The sequence below is a fragment of the Mustelus asterias genome, chromosome 18 (assembly GCF_964213995.1).
Source record: "Mustelus asterias chromosome 18, sMusAst1.hap1.1, whole genome shotgun sequence".
In the NCBI taxonomy this organism is placed as follows: domain Eukaryota; kingdom Metazoa; phylum Chordata; class Chondrichthyes; order Carcharhiniformes; family Triakidae; genus Mustelus; species Mustelus asterias.
The window spans coordinates 89,871,482-89,892,536 of NC_135818.1; the positions used below are offsets into that span (position 1 = coordinate 89,871,482).

At 48.0% G+C, this 21,055-nt stretch overlaps 1 protein-coding gene across 1 annotated transcript in view; it reads left to right on the plus strand.

Moving 5' to 3' along the window:
- esrrb (estrogen-related receptor beta) overlaps positions 1–21,055 on the plus strand; it is a 54,013-nt gene that overhangs the window by 15,487 nt on the left and 17,471 nt on the right. Inside the window, exon 2 of the mRNA XM_078233150.1 lies at positions 10,017–10,133. Within this exon, the coding sequence (XP_078089276.1) occupies positions 10,017–10,133 (117 nt within the window). The remainder of the gene's footprint in view (positions 1–10,016; positions 10,134–21,055) is intronic.

Sequence of the window (21,055 nt, forward strand, 5' to 3'; positions counted from 1 at the left end):
ACTATTGATTGGATTTATTCTTGTCACATGTATTAACACACAGTGAAAAGTATTGTTTCTTGCGTGCGATACAGACAAAGCATACCGTTCATAGAGAAGGAAAGGAGAGAGTGCAGAGTGTAGTGTTACAGTCATAGCTAGGGTGTAGAGAAAGATCAACTTAGTGCGAGGTAGGTCCATTCAAAAGTCTGACAGCAGCAGGGAAGAAGCTGTTCTTGAGTCGGTTGGTACGTGTCATCAGACTTCTGTATTTTTTTCCTGATGGAACAAGGTGGAAGAGAGAATGTCCGGGGCGCGTGGAGTCCTTAATTATGCTGGCTGCTTTTCTGAGGCAGCGGGAAGCGTAGACAGAGTCAATGGATGGGAGGCTGGTTTGTGTGATGGATTGGGCTTCATTCACGACCCTTTGTAGTTTCTTGCGGTCTTGGGCAGAGCAGGAGCCATACCAAGCTGTGATACAACCAGAAAGAATGTATTTCTTTGTGATGGTGCATCTGTAAAAGTTAGTGAGAGTCGTAGCTGATGTGTCAAATTTCCTTAGCCTTCTGAGAAAGTCGAGGCATTGGTGGGATTTCTTAACTATAGTGTCGGCATGGGGGTACCAGGACAGGTTGTTGGTGATCTGGACGTCTTGAAACTTGAAGCTCTCGACCCTTTCTACTTCACCCCGGTTGATGTAGACAGGGGCATGTTCTCCTTTACACTTCCTGAAGTCGATGACAATCTCCATTGTTTTGTTGACATTGAGGGAGAGATTATTGTTGCCGCTCCAGTTCACCAGATTCTCTATCTCATTCCTGTACTCTGTCTCGTCATTGTTTGAGATCCGACCCACTACGATGGTGTCGTCAGCAAACTCGAAAATCGAATTGGAGGGGAATTTGGCCACACAGTCATAGGTGTATAAGGAGTATAGTAGGGGGCTGAGAACACAGCCTTGTGGGGCACCGGTGTTGAGGATGATCGTGGGGGAGGTGTTGTTGCCAATCCTTACTGATTGTGGTCTGTGAGTTAGGAAGTTCAGGATCCAGTCGCAGAGGGAGGAGCCGAGACCCAGGCCACGGAGTTTGGAGATGAGTTTTGTGGGAATAATGGTGTTGAAGGCTGAGCTGTCGTCAATAAATAGGAGTCTGACACAGGTGTCCTTGTTATCTAGGTGTTCCAGGGTTGAGTGCAGGGCCAGGGAGATGGCGTCTGCTGTGGACCTGTTGCGGCGGTAGGCGAACTGTAGTGGATGCAGGTAGTCCGGGAGGCTGGAATTGATTCGTGCCATGACTGACCTTTCAAAGCACTTCATGATGATGGACCATCATAGAGTCCATGATCGTGTTATAGAGGTTTACAGCATGGAAACAGGCCCTTCGGCCCAACTTGTCCATGCCGCCTTTTTTTTTAACCACTAAGCTAGTCCCAATTGCCCACATTTGGCCCATATCCCTCTGTACAAAACTCTGGTGTGGCCGCATTTGGAGTATTGCGTACAGTTCTGGTCGCCGTATTATAGGAAAGATGTGGAAGTGTTGGAAAGGGTGCAGAGGAGATTTACCAGGATGTTGCCTGGTATGGTGGGAAAATCGTATGAGGAAAGGCTGAGGGGCTTGAGGTTGTTTTCGTTAGAGAGAAGAAGGTTAAGAGGTGACTTAATAGAGGCATACAAGATGATCAGAGGATTAGATAGGGTGGATAGTGAGAGCCTTTTTCCTCGGATGGCGTTGGTTAGCACGAGGGGACATAGCTTTAAATTGAGGAGTGATAGATATAGGACAGATGTTAGAGGTAGGTTCTTTACTCAGAGAGTAGTAAGGGTGTGGAATGCCCTGCCTGCAGCAGTGTTGGACTCGTCAACGTTGAGAGCGTTCAAGTGGTTATTGGATAAACATATGGATGATATTGGAATAGTGTAGATTAGAGGGGCTTTAGATTGGTTCCACTGGTCGGCGCAACATCGAGGGCCGAAGGGCCTGTACTGCGCTGTAATGTTCTATGTTCTATACCCATTGTATCCATGTAACTGTCTAAACGCTTTTTAAAAGATAAAATTGTACTCGCCTCTACTACTGCCTCTGGCAGCTTGTTCCAGACACTCACCACCCTCTGTGTGAAGAAATTGCCTCTCTGGACACTTTTGTATCTCTCCCCTCTCACCTTAAACCGATGTCCTCTAGTTTTAGATTCCCCTACCTTCGGGAAAATATATTGACTATCTAGCTGATCTATGCCCCTCATTATTTTATAGCTCTCCATAAGATCACCCCTAAGCCTCCTATGCTCCAGGGGAAAAAGTCCCAGTCTATCCAGCCTCTCCTTCTAACCATTAAGTGAGTAAGTCCTGCTCTGGTTCAATCTACCAAAATGCATCACCTCACATTTATCTAAATTAAACTCCATCTGCCATTCATCAGCCCACTGGCCCAATTGATCAAGATCCCATTGCAATCCGAGATAACATTGTTCACTGTCTACTATGCCACCAATCTTGGTGTCATCTGCAAACTTACTAACCATGCCCCCTCTATTCTCATCCAAATCATTAATATAAATGGCAAATAACAGTGGACCCAGCACTGATCCCTGAGGCACACCGCTGGTCACAGGCCTCCAGTTTGAAAAACAACCCTCTACAACCACCCTCTGTCTTCTGTCGTCAAGCCAAGTGTATCCAATTGGCTACCTCACCCTGGATCCTGTGAGATTTAACCTTATGCAACAACCTACCATGCGGTACCTTGTCAAAGGCCTTGCTAAAGTCCATGTCGACAACATCAACTGCGCTGCCCTCATCTACCTTCTTGGTTACCCCTTCAAAAAACACAAATTCACGAGACATGATTTTCCACTCAGAAAGCCATGCTGACTGTTCCAATGTCTTGTACAATTTCAACAAGACGTTCCAACTCCTGTATTCAATGTTGTGACCAATGAAAGAGGGAGCTTTATTCTCAACCTAACGCTGTGCTGTACCTGTCCAGGGAGTGTTTGATGGGGACAGTGTAGAGGGAGCTTTACTCTGTATCTAACCCCGTGCTGTACCTGTCCTGGGAGTGTTTGATGGGGGACAGTGTAGAGGGAGCTTTACCCTGTATCTAATCCCGTGCTGTACCTGTCGTGGGAGTGTTTCCACTCCATCTGACGAAAGAGCAGTGCTCCGAAAGCTTATGGTATTTGCTACCAAATAAACCTGTTGGACTTTAACCTGGTGTTGTGAGACTTCTTACAGTGTTTGATGGGGACAGTGTAGAGGGAGCTTTACTCTATACCTAACCCCGTGCTGTCCCTGTCCTGGGAGTGTTTGATGGGGACAGTGTAGAGAGAGCTTTATCTGTATCTAATCCTGTGCTATTCCTGTCCTGGGAGTGTTTGATGGGGGACAGTGTAGAGGGAGCTTTACTCTGGGAGGTGTAGAGGGAGCTTTACCCTGGGAGGTTCCCCCTCATTGATCCACTGGAGCAAGCTGAGAGGGGTGATTGAAAAGCAGCAGTGCTGGTAAGAGATTAATTGGATTAATTGAATTGTTTATTTATTTAATTAGTCAGCTAGTGTGTGTATTTTTTTGGCCTTTACTTTAACAGCAGTTTTTCAAGTTTAAAGTGAAAACTAGAAGTGGGCAGCAAAGGAGTCTGGGAAGGGTTTTTATTTTAACTTTAAAAGTCAGTTACCTGGGAGGTTCCCCCTCATTGATCCACTGGAGCAAGCTGAGAGGGGTGATTGAAAAGCAGCAGTGCTGGTTAGAGATTAATTGGATTAATTGAATTGTTTATTTATTTAATTAGTCAGCTAGTGTGTGTATTTTTTTGGCCTTTACTTTAACAGCAGTTTTTCAAGTTTAAAGTGAAAACTAGAAGTGGGCAGCAAAGGAGTCTGGGAAGGGTTTTTATTTTAACTTTAAAAGTCAGTTACCTGGGAGGTTCCCCCTCATTGATCCACTGGAGCAAGCTGAGAGGGGTGATTGAAAAGCAGCAGTGCTGGTAAGAGATTAATTGGATTAATTGAATTGTTTATTTATTTAATTAGTCAGCTAGTGTGTGTATTTTTTTGGCCTTTACTTTAACAGCAGTTTTTCAAGTTTAAAGTGAAAACTAGAAGTGGGCAGCAAAGGAGTCTGGGAAGGGTTTTTATTTTAACTTTAAAAGTCAGTTACCTGGGAGGTTCCCCCTCATTGATCCACTGGAGCAAGCTGAGAGGGGTGATTGAAAAGCAGCAGTGCTGGTAAGAGATTAATTGGATTAATTGAATTGTTTATTTATTTAATTAGTCAGCTAGTGTGTGTATTTTTTTGGCCTTTACTTTAACAGCAGTTTTTCAAGTTTAAAGTGAAAACTAGAAGTGGGCAGCAAAGGAGTCTGGGAAGGGTTTTTATTTTAACTTTAAAAGTCAGTTACCTGGGAGGTTCCCCCTCATTGATCCACTGGAGCAAGCTGAGAGGGGTGATTGAAAAGCAGCAGTGCTGGTAAGAGATTAATTGGATTAATTGAATTGTTTATTTATTTAATTAGTCAGCTAGTGTGTGTATTTTTTTGGCCTTTACTTTAACAGCAGTTTTTCAAGTTTAAAGTGAAAACTAGAAGTGGGCAGCAAAGGAGTCTGGGAAGGGTTTTTATTTTAACTTTAAAAGTCAGTTACCTGGGAGGTTCCCCCTCATTGATCCACTGGAGCAAGCTGAGAGGGGTGATTGAAAAGCAGCAGTGCTGGTAAGAGATTAATTGGATTAATTGAATTGTTTATTTATTTAATTAGTCAGCTAGTGTGTGTATTTTTTTGGCCTTTACTTTAACAGCAGTTTTTCAAGTTTAAAGTGAAAACTAGAAGTGGGCAGCAAAGGAGTCTGGGAAGGGTTTTTATTTTAACTTTAAAAGTCAGTTACCTGGGAGGTTCCCCCTCATTGATCCACTGGAGCAAGCTGAGAGGGGTGATTGAAAAGCAGCAGTGCTGGTAAGAGATTAATTGGATTAATTGAATTGTTTATTTATTTAATTAGTCAGCTAGTGTGTGTATTTTTTTGGCCTTTACTTTAACAGCAGTTTTTCAAGTTTAAAGTGAAAACTAGAAGTGGGCAGCAAAGGAGTCTGGGAAGGGTTTTTATTTTAACTTTAAAAGTCAGTTACCTGGGAGGTTCCCCCTCATTGATCCACTGGAGCAAGCTGAGAGGGGTGATTGAAAAGCAGCAGTGCTGGTAAGAGATTAATTGGATTAATTGAATTGTTTATTTATTTAATTAGTCAGCTAGTGTGTGTATTTTTTTGGCCTTTACTTTAACAGCAGTTTTTCAAGTTTAAAGTGAAAACTAGAAGTGGGCAGCAAAGGAGTCTGGGAAGGGTTTTTATTTTAACTTTAAAAGTCAGTTACCTGGGAGGTTCCCCCTCATTGATCCACTGGAGCAAGCTGAGAGGGGTGATTGAAAAGCAGCAGTGCTGGTAAGAGATTAATTGGATTAATTGAATTGTTTATTTATTTAATTAGTCAGCTAGTGTGTGTATTTTTTTGGCCTTTACTTTAACAGCAGTTTTTCAAGTTTAAAGTGAAAACTAGAAGTGGGCAGCAAAGGAGTCTGGGAAGGGTTTTTATTTTAACTTTAAAAGTCAGTTACCTGGGAGGTTCCCCCTCAGTAGTAGTTTTTTTTTCTCTCGGGCCCCTAGTCCTATAAATTGGTGCAGAGGAGATACCCGATCCTCTACACTGGTAGAGGATCCCACCCTTCCATCCTCCTCTAACCTAATTATAAGTGTGGGGAAGTTTTTTGTTTTCTTTTTTTCTTGCTGGTAATGGCTTCAGGGATGGCAGTTCAGGCAGTATGCTGCATCTCCTGTGGGATGTATGTGGTGAGGAAATCCAGTAGTGTTTCAGGAGATTTTAGTTGTAAGAAGTGCATTAGATTGCAGCTTCTGGAGGAGCGTGTAAAGGAGCTGGAGGGGGAGGTAGAGGAACTCCGCATAATTCGGGAGGCGGAGGTGGAAGTTGATAGGAGTTATAGAGAAATAGTAACTCCTAGAAATGAGGCTTGGGTCAATGCCAGGAGGAGGGGTAAGAAGCAATCGGGAAGACAATCCCCTGGGGCGGTTCCCCTCCATAATAGGTTTTCGGTGCTGGAGGCTACAGTTGAGGAGGAATCAACTGAGCATAGAGAGCAGATCTCTGGGGGTGAGCCGAGTGAGAAAGCTCAGGTGGTTAGGGGCTGTAAAAGACTGGGCCTTGTGATTGGGGACTCCACAATTAAGGGGACAGATAGGAGGGTCGGAACTAAAGGTAGGGACTCAGGGTTGGTGTGTTGCCTACCAGGGGCTGGGGTCCGGGATGTGTCTGACAGGGTATTCAGGACTCTTAGGGGGGAGGGAGATAAACCACAAGTTATTGTACATGTGGGGACACACGACATAGGGAGGATAGGGGAAGGGGATATTAGGCAGGGATTTATGGAGTTGGGGTGGAAACTAAAGGCCAAGACTGACAGAGTGGTTATCTCTGGACTCTTGCCTGTTCCACGGGATAGTTTAGAGAGGAATAGGGAGAGGGAAGGTTTGAATTCATGGCTGAGGGGATGGTGCAGGAGGGAGGGGTTCAGGTACTTAAGCAATTGGGGCTCGTACTGGGGAAGGTGTGACCTCTATGAGAAGGATGGTCTACACCTTAATCAGAAGGGGACCAATATCCTGGGGGGTAAATTTGCTAAGGCCATGCAGGGAGGTTTAAACTGATTCGGGGGGGGGGAGGGATCCTGAGTAGTGGGGCTGAAAGTGAGGGATGCATGGATGGGGACTGCAATGCACGGCATTGCAGAGGTGGGGTGGAGCAGGGTTTGAAATGTGTATACTTCAATGCCAGGAGTATTCGCAATAAAGTGGGTGAACTTGCAGCGTGGATCAGTACCTGGGACTTCGATGTTGTGGCTATTTCAGAGACATGGATAGAGCAGGGGCAGGAATGGATGCTGCAGGTCCCGGGGTTCAAATGTTTTAGTCGAAGTAGGGAAGGAGGTAGAAGAGGGGGAGGGGTAGCATTATTGGTCAGAGATTGTATCACAGTGTCAGAGAGGAGGTTTGATGAGGACTTATCTGTTGAGGTAGTATGGGCGGAGATTAGAAATAGGAGAGGAGAGGTCACCCTGTTGGGAGTCTTTTATAGACCTCCTAAAAGTTCTAGAGAGGTTGAGGAAAGGATTGCGGAGTCAATCCTGCTTAGGAGTGAAAGTAATAGGGCAATTGTTATGGGGGATTTTAACTTGACTAATATTGACTGGAATTGTTATAGCTCTAGCTCGTTAGAGGGGTCAGTTTTTGTTCAAAGCGTGCAGGAAGGTTTTTTGACTCAGTATGTAGACAGGCCAACTAGAGGTGAGGCTATATTGGATCTGGTGCTGGGAAATGAGCCAGACCAGGTGCTAGACTTGGAAGTTGGTGTGCATTTTGGTGATAGTGACCACAATTCGGTTACGTTCACCTTAGTGATGGAAAGGGATAGGCATGAACCTCGGGCCAGTGGTTTTAGCTGGGGGAAGGGTAATTATGAGGCTATTAGGAGAGAATTAGGAAACATAGGTTGGACTAGGAGATTACAGGGACTGGGAACGTCCGACATGTGGAGTTTTTTCAAGGAGCAGCTACTGCGAGTCTGTGATAGGTATGTCCCTGTCAGGCAAGGAGGAATTGGTAGGGCTAGGGAACCGTGGTGCACCAAAAAAGTTTCTTTGTTGGTTAAAAAGAAAAAGGAGGCTTATGTTCGGATGAGACGTGAGCACTCGGGTAGTGCACTAGAAAGCTTTAGATTGGCTAAGAGGGAGTTGAAGAGCGAGCTTAGAAGGGCTAAAAGGGGACATGAGAAGACTTTGGCGGATAGGGTTAAAGAGAATCCTAAGGCGTTCTATAGGTATGTCAAGAACAGAAGGTTGGTTAGGGCAAGTTTAGGGCCAGTTATAGATGGCAGAGGGAAGTTATGTGTGGAACCGGAGGAGATTGGTGAAGCATTGAACCAATATTTCTCTTCGGTGTTCACGCAAGGGGACATGAATATAGCTGAGGAGGACACTGGGTTGCAAGGGAGTAGAATAGACAGTATTACAGTTGATAAGGAGGATGTGCAGGATATTCTGGAGGGTCTGAAAATAGATAAATCCCCTGGTCCGGATGGGATTTATCCAAGGATTCTCTGGGAGGCAAGAGAAGTGATTGCAGAGCCTCTGGCTCTGATCTTCAGGTCGTCGTTGGCCTCTGGTATAGTACCAGAAGATTGGAGGTTAGCGAATGTTGTCCCATTGTTTAAGAAGGGGAACAGAGACTTCCCCGGGAATTATAGACCGGTGAGTCTCACTTCTGTTGTCGGCAAGATGTTGGAAAAAATTATAAGGGATAGGATTTATAGTTATTTGGAGAGTAATGAATTGATAGGTGATAGTCAGCATGGTTTTGTGGCAGGTAGGTCGTGCCTTACTAACCTTATTGAGTTTTTTGAGAAAGTGACCAAGGAGGTGGATGGGGGCAAGGCAGTGGACGTGGTATATATGGATTTTAGTAAGGCGTTTGATAAGGTTCACCATGGTAGGCTTCTGCAGAAAATGCAGATGTATGGGATTGGGGGTGATCTAGGAAATTGGATCAGGAATTGGCTAGCGGATAGGAAACAGAGGGTGGTGGTTGATAGTAAATATTCATCATGGAGTGCGGTTACAAGTGGTGTACCTCAGGGATCTGTTTTGGGGCCACTGCTGTTTGTAATATTTATTAATGATCTGGATGAGGGTATAGTTGGGTGGATTAGCAAATTTGCTGATGACACCAAAGTCGGTGGTGTGGTAGACAGTGAGGAAGGGTGTCGTAGTTTGCAGGAAGACTTAGACAGGTTGCAAAGTTGGGCCGAGAGGTGGCGGATGGAGTTTAATGCGGAGAAGTGTGAGGTAATTCACTTTGGTAGGAATAACAGATGTGTTGAGTATAGGGCTAACGGGAGGACTTTGAATAGTGTGGAGGAGCAGAGGGATCTAGGTGTATGTGTGCATAGATCCCTGAAAGTTGGGAATCAAGTAGATAAGGTTGTTAAGAAGGCATATGGTGTCTTGGCGTTTATTGGTAGGGGGATTGAATTTAGGAGTCGTAGCGTTATGTTGCAACTGTACACAACTCTGGTGCGGCCGCACTTGGAGTACTGTGTGCAGTTCTGGTCCCCACATTACAGGAAGGATGTGGAGGCTTTGGAGAGGGTGCAGAGGAGGTTTACCAGGATGTTGCCTGGTATGGAGGGGAGATCCTATGAGGAGAGGCTGAGGGATTTGGGATTGTTTTCGCTGGAAAGGCGGCGGCTAAGAGGGGATCTTATTGAAACATATAAGATGATTAGAGGTTTAGATAGGGTGGATAGTGATAGCCTTTTTCCTCTGATGGAGAAATCCAGCACGAGGGGGCATGGCTTTAAATTGAGGGGGGGTAGTTATAGAACCGATGTCAGGGGTAGGTTCTTTACCCAGAGGGTGGTGAGGGATTGGAATGCCCTGCCAGCATCAGTAGTAAATGCGCCTAGTTTGGGGGCGTTTAAGAGATCCGTAGATAGGTTCATGGACGAAAAGAAATTGGTTTAGGTTGGAGGGTCACAGTTTTTTTTTTTAACTGGTCGGTGCAACATCGTGGGCCGAAGGGCCTGTTCTGCGCTGTAATGTTCTATGTTCTATGTTCTATGTATCTAACCCCGTGCTGTGCCATTCCTGGGAGTGTTTGGTGGGGACAGTGTAGAGAGAGCTTTATCTGTATCTAATCCTGTGCTATTCCTGTCCTGGGAGTGTTTGATGGGGACAGTGTAGAGAGAGCTTTATCTGTATCTAATCCTGTGCTATTCCTGTCCTGGGAGTGTTTGATGGGGGACAGTGTAGAGGGAGTTTTACTCTGTATCTAACCCCGTGCTGTCCTTTCCTGCAAGGGCGGAATGAAGACATTGGTGTGGGTGGGGGTGGGGGGGGGGGGTGCTGGAGGGGGGGAGGATGGGGGCTCACACAATGTGGTTTGTGCGCACAGGTAATGCTGTTCTCTGCTTTGGCCCAGGAAACATCGAGTACAGCTGCCCGGCCACTAATGAATGCGAAATCACAAAACGCAGACGGAAATCCTGCCAAGCCTGTCGATTTATGAAGTGTCTGAAAGTAGGAATGCTGAAAGAAGGTAAGAGGAGTGGAAGAAAGGATGATGCTGATGGAGAGAGAGGGCGATTGATGCCATCAAACACTCCCAGGACAGGTACAGCACGGGGTTAGATACAGAGTAAAGCTCCCTCTACACTGTCCCCATCAAACACTCCCAGGACAGGTACAGCACGGGGTGAGATACAGAGTAAAGCTCCCTCTACACTGTCCCCATCAAACACTCCCAGGACAGGGACAGCACGGGGTTAGATACAGAGTAAAGCTCCCTCTACACTGTCCCCATCAAACACTCCCAGGACAGGTACAGCACGGGGTTAGATACAGAGTAAAGCTCCCTCTCCACTGTCCCCATCAAACACTCCCAGGACAGGTACAGCACGGGGTGAGATACAGAGTAAAGCTCCCTCTACACTGTCCCCATCAAACACTCCCAGGACAGGGACAGCACGGGGTTAGATACAGAGTAAAGCTCCCTCTACACTGTCCCCATCAAACACTCCCAGGACAGGTACAGCACGGGGTTAGATACAGAGTAAAGCTCCCTCTGCACTGTCCCCCATCAAACACTCCCAGGACAGGGACAGCACGGGGTTAGATACAGAGTAAAGCTCCCTCTACACTGTCCCCCATCAAGCACTCCCAGGACAGGTACAGCACGGGGTTAGATACAGGGTAAAGCTCCCTCTACACTGTCCCCCATCAAACACTCCCAGGACAGGTACAGCATGGGGTTAGATACAGAGTAAAGCTCTCTCGACAGTGTCCCCATCAAACACTCCCAGGACAGGTACAGCATGGGGTTAAATACAGAGTAAAGCTCTCTCTACACTGTCCCCATCAAACACTCCCAGGACAGGGACAGCATGGGGTTAGATACAGGGTAAAGCTCCCTCTACACTGTCCCCATCAAACACTCCCAGGACAGGTACAGCATGGGGTTAGATACAGAGTAAAGCTCTCTCTACAGTGTCCCCATCAAACACACCTAGGACAGGTACAGGATGGGGTTAAATACAGAGTAAAGCTCCCTCTACACTGTCCCCATCAAACACTCCCAGGACAGGTACAGCAGGGGGTTAGATACAGAGTAAAGCTCTCTCTACAGTGTCCCCATCAAACACTCCCAGGACAGGTACAGCATGGGGTTCGATACAGAGTAAAGCTCCCTCTACACTGTCCCCATCAAACACTCCCAGGACAGGTATCTAACCCCGTGCTGTACCTGGCCTGGGAGTGTTTGGTTTGATTTGATTTATTATTGTCACATGTATTTGTCAAATATATACAGAAATTTGTCACACATACAGTGAAAAGTATTGTTTATTGCTCATTATTCAAAAAAGCATATTATTCATAGAGAAGGAAAGGAGAGAGTGCAGAATGTAGTGTTACAGTCACAGCTAGGGTGTGGAGAAAGATCAACTTAATGCGAGGTAAGTCCATTCAAAAGTCTGATGGCAGCAGGGAAGAAGCTGTTCTTGAGTCGGTTGGTACGTGACCTCAGACTTTGTATCTTTTTCCTGACGGAAGAAGGGGAAGAGAGAATGTTCGGGGTGCGTCGAGTCCTTAATTATGCTGGCTGCTTTGCCGAGGCAGTGGGAAGTGTAGACAGAGTCAATGGATGGGAGGCTGGTTTGTGTGATGGATTGGGCTACATTCACGACCTTTTGTAGTTTCTTGCGGTCTTGGGCAAAGCAGGAGCCATACCAAGCTGTGATACAACCAGAAAGAATGCTTTCTATGGCACATCTGTAAATGCTGGTGAGAGTCATAGCTGACATGTCAAATTTCCTTAGTCTTCTGAGAAAGTAGAGGCGTTGGTGGGCTTTCTTAATTATAGTGTTGGCACGAGGGGACCAGGACAGGTTGTTGGTGATCTAAAGACTTGAAGCTCTCGACCATTTCTACTTTGTCCCCATTGATGTAGACGGGACAAGTCCTCCACTATGCTTCCTGAAGTCGATGACAATCTCCTTCGTTTTGTTGACATTGAGGGAGAGATTATTGTTGCCGCTCCAGTTCACCAGATTCTCTATCTCATTCCTGTACTCTGTCTCATCATTGTTTGAGATCCGACCCAGTACGGTGGTGTCGTCAGCAAACTTGAAAATCGAATTGGAGGGGAATTTGGCCACACAGTCATAGGTGTATAAGGAGTATAGTAGGGGGCAGAGAACACAGCCTTGTGGGACACCGGTGTTGAGGATGATCATGGAGGAGGTGTTGTTGCCAATCCTTACTGATTGTGGTCTGTGAGTTAGGAAGTTCAGGATCCAGTCACAGAGGGAGGAGCCGAGGCCCAGGCCACAGAGTTTGGAGATGAGTTTTGTAGGAATAATGGTGTTGAAAGCTGAGCTGTAGTCAATAAATAGGAGTCTGACACAGTTGTCCTTGTTATCTAGGTGTTCCAGGGTTGAGTGCAGGGCCAGGGAGATGGCGTCTGTTGTGGACCTGTTGCGGTGTTAGACAAACTGTAGTGGATCCAGGTCGTCTGGGAGGCTGGAATTGATTTGTGCCATGACTAACCTTTCGAAGCACTTCATAATGATGGATGTCAGAGCCACCAGGCGATAGTGTCGAGGAAGGTTTATATTCGCTGCTTTAAGATTCTATGATTCTCAGATTACTTTCTCTCCAAGCTACAGGAGAATTAAAATCTCAGACATGAAATCACTTTGACATCACAGAGTCTTGTTAGCTTCACCCCATTGAATTTCCTCCTGCTGACTGGGTCATGGATACCCGGCACAAAGGAGGATGGTGGTGGTGGTGGCTGGAGGTCAGTCATCTCAGCTCCAGGACCTCTCTGCAGGGGAGTCCCTGAGGGTGGTGTCCTGGACCCAACCATCTTCAGCTGTTTCATCAGCGACCTTCCTTCCATCAGGTCAGAGTGGGGATGTTCACTGACGACTGCACAATGTTCAGCACCATTTATTACTCATATCCAGGTTTGGGCTGACAAGTGACAAGTAGCATTCATGCCACACAAGTGCCAGGCAATGACCATCTCCAACAAGAGAGGATCAAACCATTGCCCCTTGACATCCAATGTCATTAACATCGATGAGTCTCCCACTATCAACATCCTGGGAGATTACCATTGACCAGAAACTGAACTGGACTGGCCTTATAACTACTGTGACTACAAGAGCAGATCAAAGGCTAGGAATCCTGCAGTGAGTAACTCACCTCCTGACTCCCCAAAGCCTGTCCACCTTCTACATTGCACAAGTCTGTCGTGTGATAGAATACTCGCCACCTCCTGAATGAATGCATTCACAGTTTGACTATATTTATTTATGGGATTTGGTCTTGCTGGCTACACCAGCATTTATTGCCCATCCCGAATTGCCTCAAGAAGGAGGTGGTGAGCTGCCTTCTTGAACCACTGCAGTCCCTGAGGGGCAGGTACACCCACAGTGCTGTTAGGGAGGGAATTCCAGGATTTTGACCCAGCGACAGTGAGGGGATGATGATATATTTCCAAGTCTGGATGGTGTGTGGTTTGGAGGGGAACCTCCAGGTGGTAGTGTTCCCAGGTATCTGCTGCTCTTGTCCTTCGAGATGTTAGCAGCCACAAGTTTGGGAGGTGCTGTCTTAGGGGCCTTGGTGAGTTCCTGCAGTGCATCTTGTAGAAGTTACGCACGGTTGCCACTGATGGTTGGTGGTGGAGGGAGTGGATGTTTGTGGAAGGGGCTGCTTTGTCCTGGATGGTGTCAAGCTTTTTGAGTGTTGTTGGAGCTGCACCCATCCAGGCAAGTGGGGAATATTCCATCACACTCCTGACTTATGCCTTGAACAGGCTTTGGGGAGTCAGGAGGTGAGTTACTTGGGACAGGATTCCTAGCCTCTGACCTGCTCTTGTAGCCACAGTTTGATCCATTTTGTTTCAATTAGTTCCTCAATATGGAAATGAGAATGGCAGAGACTGTTTAACCAGTTTGATGCGGGATGCTTGTGAACAACTTCACATTAGCTGCTGCTAATGTCCTCTCTGTGCACCCCGTCCCCCTGCACCTTCATTGGGGCTCCGACAAGCAGTGGCTGTGATATTGTTCCTGAAAGCCAGCCCGCACTGTGCAACGGGAAGGTGTGTGTGGTGTGAGGACACAGAATATTGAGCTGTGAAAGAATCATCAATGTGTAACAATTGGAGCGAGCGGGTGCTCTCAGCTTTTCCCACACCGGGGCCCTTGATGGAGAAGGTGGAGAGGAGAGATGTCCTGTACTGTCAGGGGCACAGGAGATCCTCTAGACACACGGTGAGAAGGCAGTGGGAATCCATGGCTGCCAAGACTGGAACACCAAGGATCTGGAAACTGGAAATGTTTAAAACTCTCATAAAGTGCTGGCAGTCATGATCAGTAAATTCATTTTCAAACATCATATCTGAGCCCCTGAACCACTCGCCTCACACTGCTCAATCCACCACATCCCCATCACTCACCTACCCACAATCTCAACCAATTAGGATTCATAACTAACATTCAGATTCCCAGCTCCCTCAGGATTGTGACACTCCTGTCACCCACATCTCTCAGTTTTCACACACTGCCACACTTATACAGCAATGACAGACACACCCCTCAGACACATTGCAGCAAAATACTCGGTGACGCACTAGCTCGGTCTTCCTGGAGAGAAGATGTAGTTTATATGGATTTCAGCAAGGCGTTTGATAAGGTGCCCCATGCAAGGCTCATTGAGAAAGTGAAGGGGCACAGGATACAAGGGGACATTGCTTTGTGGATTCAGAACTGGCTTGCCCACAGGAGGCAAAGAGTGGTTGTAGATGGGTCTTTTGCAGAGTGGAGGTCGGTCACTAGTGGGGTGCCCCAGGGATCTGTTCTGGGGCCCTTGCTCTTTGTGATTTTTATAAATGACCTGGATGAGGACATGGAATGATAGGTTGGCAAGTTTGCTGATGACACAAAGGTTGGAGGTGTTGTGGATAGTGTAGAGGGATGTCAGCAGTTGCAACGAGACATAGATAAGATGCAAGACTGGGCGGAGAAGTGGCAGATGGACTTCAACCCAGATAAGTGTGTGGTGGTTCATTTTGGCAGGTCGAATAGGATGGAAGAATATAATATTAAGGGTAAGACGCTTGGCAGCGTGAAAGATCAGAAGGATCTTGGGGTCCGGGTTCAGGACACTCAAAGCAGCATCGCAGGTGGAGGCTGTGGTTAAGAAGGCGTATGGAATACTGGCCTTCATCAATAGAGGAATTGAGTTTAGAAAACGGGAGATAATGCTGCAGCTGTATAGGACCCTGGTCAGACCCCACCTGGAGGACTGTGCCCAGTTCTGGTCGCCTCATTACAGAAAGGATGTGGAAGCCATAGAAAGGGTGCAGAGGAGATTTACGAGGATGTTGCCTGGATTAGGTGGCATGTCTTATGAGGATAGGTTGAGAGAGCTCGGTCTTTTCTCCTTGGAGAAGCGAAGGATGAGGGGTGACCTGATAGAGGTGTACAAGATGTTGAGGGGTATTGATAGAGTGGATTCTCAGAGAACATAAGAACATAAGAACATAAGAAATAGGAGCAGGAGTAGGCCATCTAGCCCCTCGAGCCTGCCCCGCCATTCAATAAGATCATGGCTGATCTGACGTGGATCAGTACCACTTACCCGCCTGATCCCCATAACCCTTAATTCCCTTACCGATCAGGAATCCATCCATCCGCGCTTTAAACATATTCAGCGAGGTAGCCTCCACCACCTCAGTGGGCAGAGAATTCCAGAGATTCACCACCCTCTGGGAGAAGAAGTTCCTCCTCAACTCTGTCTTAAACCGACCCCCCTTTATTTTGAGGCTGTGTCCTCTAGTTTTAACTTCCTTACTAAGTGGAAAGAATCTCTCCGCCTCCACCCTATCCAGCCCCCGCATTATCTTATAAGTCTCCATAAGATCCCCCCTCATCCTTCTAAACTCCAACGAGTACAAACCCAATCTCCTCAGCTTCTCCTCATAATCCAAACCCCTCATCTCCGGTATCAACCTGGTGAACCTTCTCTGCACTCCCTCCAATGCCAATATATCCTTCCTCATATAAGGGGACCAATACTGCACACAGTATTCCAGCTGCGGCCTCACCAATGCCCTGTACAGGTGCATCAAGACATCCCTGCTTTTATATTCTATCCCCTTCGCAATATAGGCCAACATCCCATTTGCCTTCTTGATCACCTGTTGTACCTACAGACTGGGCTTTTGCATCTCATGCACAAGGACCCCCAGGTTCCTTTGCACGGTAGCATGTTTTAATTTGTTTCCATTGAGATAGTAATCCCATTTGTTATTATTTCCTCCAAAGTGTATAACCTCGCATTTATCAATGTTATACTCCATTTGCCATATCCTCGCCCACTCACTCAGCCTGTCCAAATCTCTCTGCAGATCTTCTCCGTCCTCCACACGATTCACTTTTCCACTTATCTTTGTGTCGTCTGCAAACTTCGTTACCCTACACTCCGTCCCCTCCTCCAGATCATCTATATAAATGGTAAACAGTTGCGGCCCGAGTACCGATCCCTGCGGCACGCCACTAGTTACCTTCCTCCAACCGGAAAAACACCCATTTATTCCGACTCTTTGCTTCCTGTCGGATAGCCAGTCCCCAATCCACTTTAACACACTACCCCCAACTCCGTGTGCCCTAATCTTCTTCAGCAGCCTTTTATGGGGCACCTTATCAAACGCCTTTTGGAAATCCAAAAACACCACATCCACCGGTTCTCCTCCATCAATCGCCCTAGTCACATCTTCATAAAAATCCAACATGTTCGTCAAGCACGACTTTCCCCTCATGAATCCATGCTGCGTCTGATTGATCGAACCATTTCTATCCAGATGCCCTGCTATCTCCTCTTTAATAATGGATTCCAGCATTTTCCCTACTACAGACATTAAGCTGACCGGCCTATAGTTTCCCGCCTTTTGTCTCCTTCCTTTTTTAAACAGCGGCGTAACATTAGCCGTTTTCCAATCAACCGGCACTACCCCAGAATGCAACGAGTTTTGATAAATAATCACTAACGCATCCACTATTACCTCTGACATTTCTTTCAATACCCTGGGATGCATTCCATCCGGACCCGGGGACTTGTCCACCTTCAGTCCCATTAGTCTACCCAGCACTGCCTCTCTGGTAACATTAATCGTATTAAGTATTTCTCCTGCTGCCAACCCTCTATCGTTAATATTTGGCAAACTATTTGTGTCCTCCACCGTGAAGACCGACACAAAAAACTTATTTAAAGACTCAGCCATATCCTCATTTCCCACTATTAACTCCCCCCTCTCGTCCTCCAAGGGTCCAACATTCACTCTAGCCACTCTATTCCTTTTTATATATTTATAAAAACTTTTACTATCATTTTTTATATTAATTGCTAGCCTAGTTTCATAGTCTATCCTTCCTTTCTTTATCGCTTTCTTAGTCTCTCTTTGTTGTTTCTTAAATTTTTCCCAATCACTTGTTTTTCCACTATTTTTGGCCACTCTGTACGCAGCTGTTTTTATTTTAATACTCTCCTTTATTTCCTTCGTTATCCACGGCTGGTTCTCCCTTTTCTTACAATCCTTGTTTTTTGCTGGAATATATTTTTGCTGAGAACTGAAAAGGATCTCCTTAAAAATCCTCCACTGTTCCTCAGCTATCCTACCTGCCAGCCTGCTCTCCCAGTCTACCTGAGCCAATTCATCCCTCATCCTATCATATTTCCCTCTGTTCAAACAGAGGACACTGGTTTGAGACCAAACTTTCTCCTCTTCCATCTGAATCAGAAATTCGACCATATTGTGGTCACTGGACCCAAGAGGGTCCTTCACAATAAGATCCTTAATTCTACCTACCTCGTTACACAATACCAGATCCAAAATAGCTCGTTCCCTCGTCGGTTCCGTAACATGCTGTTCAAGGAAACTATCCCGACAGCATTCTAAGAACTCTTCCTCCATTCCACCCTTACCGACTTGAGTCTGCCAGTCAATGTGCATGTTGAAGTCCCCCATGATTATTGCCGTTCCGTTTTTACACACATCCCTTATCTGCTTGTTTATAGCCCTCCCTACCTCAACATTATTATTTGGGGGCCTATATACCACACCTACTAGTGTCTTTCTCCCTCTACTATTCCTCATCTCTACCCATAATGATTCCACGTTTTGTTCCTCAGAGCTTATGTCACCCCTCAGTACTACCCTGATATTATCTCTTATTAATAGCGCGACCCCACCACCTTTTCCTTCCTGTCTATTCTTCCTAAACGCCTGATACCCCTGGATATTCATCTCCCAGTCCTGGTCACCTTTCAGCCACGTTTCTGTAATGGCCACTAGATCGTACCCACTTGTGCTGATTTGCACCATCAACTCATTTACCTTGTTCCGAATGCTTCGTGCATTCAGGCAAAGTGTCCTTATTCCAGCTTTTATCTGAACCCGCTTTGATGAGTCGCGAACACCCTCTCCCTCTACTCCCTTATCTAAATTACCGCCTTCATTCACTTGCACCCTCTCCTCTACCATTAATTTTGTAATTCCCCTTACCCCTGCATCCTCCCCCCCATCAATTAGTTCCTTGATCCTAGTCAACTCTTCTAGCTCCCCTCCCCCCAACCTATCTAGTTTAAATTCTCCCCAGTAGCCTTAGCCAACCTACCGGCCAGGATATTGGTCCCCGTGTGATTCAAGTTCCACCCGTTTTTTGTATACAGATCACCCCTGCCCCTAAAGAGGTCCCAATGGTCCAGGAACCTGAATCCCTGCCCCCTGCACCAGTCCCTCAGCCACACATTCATCTTCCACCTCACTCCATTCCTGCCCTCACCTTCCTGTGGCACAGGCAGTAATCCTGAGATTACTACCTTTGCTTTCCTCTTTCTCAGCTGTCTCCCTAATTCCCTGTACTCCCTTTTCATGACCCCTTCTCCCTTCCTACCCACATCAGCGGTACCAATATGTACCGCTACCTCAGGCTCCTCTCCCTCCCACCTCAGGATTTCCGGGACGCGACTAGCGACATCCTGGATCCCGGCCCCAGGGAGGCAGACCACCATGCGAGAATCTTCCACTTGCCCCTCATCCCTCCCCTCTCTCCCTCCCCACCCTCCCCCCTCTCCCTCTCTCCCCTCTCCCCTCTCCTCTCCCCCCACTCCGCCGTCCCCCTCCCCCTCTCCCTTCTCCCCCTCCCACCTCCCCCTTCCCCTTTCCCCTCTCTCCCCTGCCCCCTCTCCCCCTCCCCTCTCCCCTCCCCCTTTCCCCTCCCCCTCTCCCCTCTCCCCTCTCCCCTCTCCCCTCTCCCCTCTCCCCTCTCCCCTCCCCCCTCTCCCCTCTCTGTCCCCTGCTCCCCTGCCCCCTGCCCCCCTGTCCCTCTCTCCCCCTGTCCCTCTCTCCCCCTGTGCCCCTCTCCCCCTGTGCCCCTCTCCCCCTGTGCCCCTCTCCCCCTGTGCCCCTCTCCCCCTGTGCCCCTCTCCCCCTGTGCCCCTCTCCCCCTGTGCCCCTCTCCCCCTGTGCCCCTCTCCCCCTGTGCCCCTCTCCCCCTGTGCCCCTCTCCCCCTGTGCCCCTCTCCCCCTGTGCCCCTCTCCCCCTGTGCCCCTCTCCCCCTGTGCCCCTCTCCCCCTGTGCCCCTCTCCCCCTGTGCCCCTCTCCCCCTGTGCCCCTCTCCCCCTGTGCCCCTCTCCCCCTGTGCCCCTCTCCCCCTGTGCCCCTCTCCCCCTGTGCCCCTCTCCCCCTGTGCCCCTCTCCCCCTGTGCCCCTCTCCCCCTGTGCCCCTCTCCCCCTGTGCCCCTCTCCCCCTGTGCCCCTCTCCCCCTGTGCCCCTCTCCCCCGTGCCCCTCTCCCCCGTGCCCCTCTCCCCCTGTGCCCCTCTCCCCCTGTGCCCCTCTCCCCCTGTGCCCCTCTCCCCCTGTGCCCCTCTCCCCCTGTGCCCCTCTCCCCCTGTGCCCCTCTCCCCCTGTGCCCCTCTCCCCCTGTGCCCCTCTCCCCCTGTGCCCCTCTCCCCCTGTGCCCCTCTCCCCCTGTGCCCCTCTCCCCCTGTGCCCCTCTCCCCCTGTGCCCCTCTCCCCCTGTGCCCCTCTCCCCCTGTGCCCCTCTCCCCCTGTGCCCCTCTCCCCCTGTGCCCCTCTCCCCCTGTGCCCCTCTCCCCCTGTGCCCCTCTCCCCCTGTGCCCCTCTCCCCCTGTGCCCCTCTCCCCTCTCCAACCTCCTCCATGTCCCTTTTCCACAAGGAGCAGCCACAGAGGTACAGTCCATGCCCACTCAGCCTGCTCCACCCTTCAATGTGGTCATGGCTGATCTTGGGCTCCAAAAGAGAAAATGCTGGAAAATCTCAGCAGGTCTGGCAGCATCTGTAAGGAGAGAAAAGAGCTGATGTTTCAGTCCAGATGACTTTTTGTCAAAGCCCTGATCTTAGGCTTCAACTTTCCCCAGCCATTCCCCATCTCCCTCAATTCTCTGAGAGACCAAAAATCTGTCTGTTCCAGCCTTAAATCCATCGATGATGGAGCATCCACAACCCTCTGGGGAGAGAATTCCAAAGATTCACAACCCTTTGAGTGAAGTAATTTTTTCTTGTCTCAGTCCTAAATGATTGGCCTCTTATCCTGAGACTGTACCCCCATGTTTTAGATTCCCCAGCCAGGGGAAACAATCTCTCAGCGTCCACCCTGTCAAACCGGTTTCAATGCGATCGCCTCTCATTCTTCGAAACGCCAGAGAAAATGGACCCAATTTACTCCGCTTCTCATCATTGGACACCCCCTCATCCCAGAGACCAAATAGTGAACCTTTGCTGTACTGCCTCCAATACAATTTATCCTTCCTTAAATGTGGAGACCAAAACTACACACAATATTCCAGATGTGGTCTCACCAAAACCCTGCACAACTGTAGCAAGATTTCTTATTCCTGTACTCCAATCCCCTGCAATAAAGACC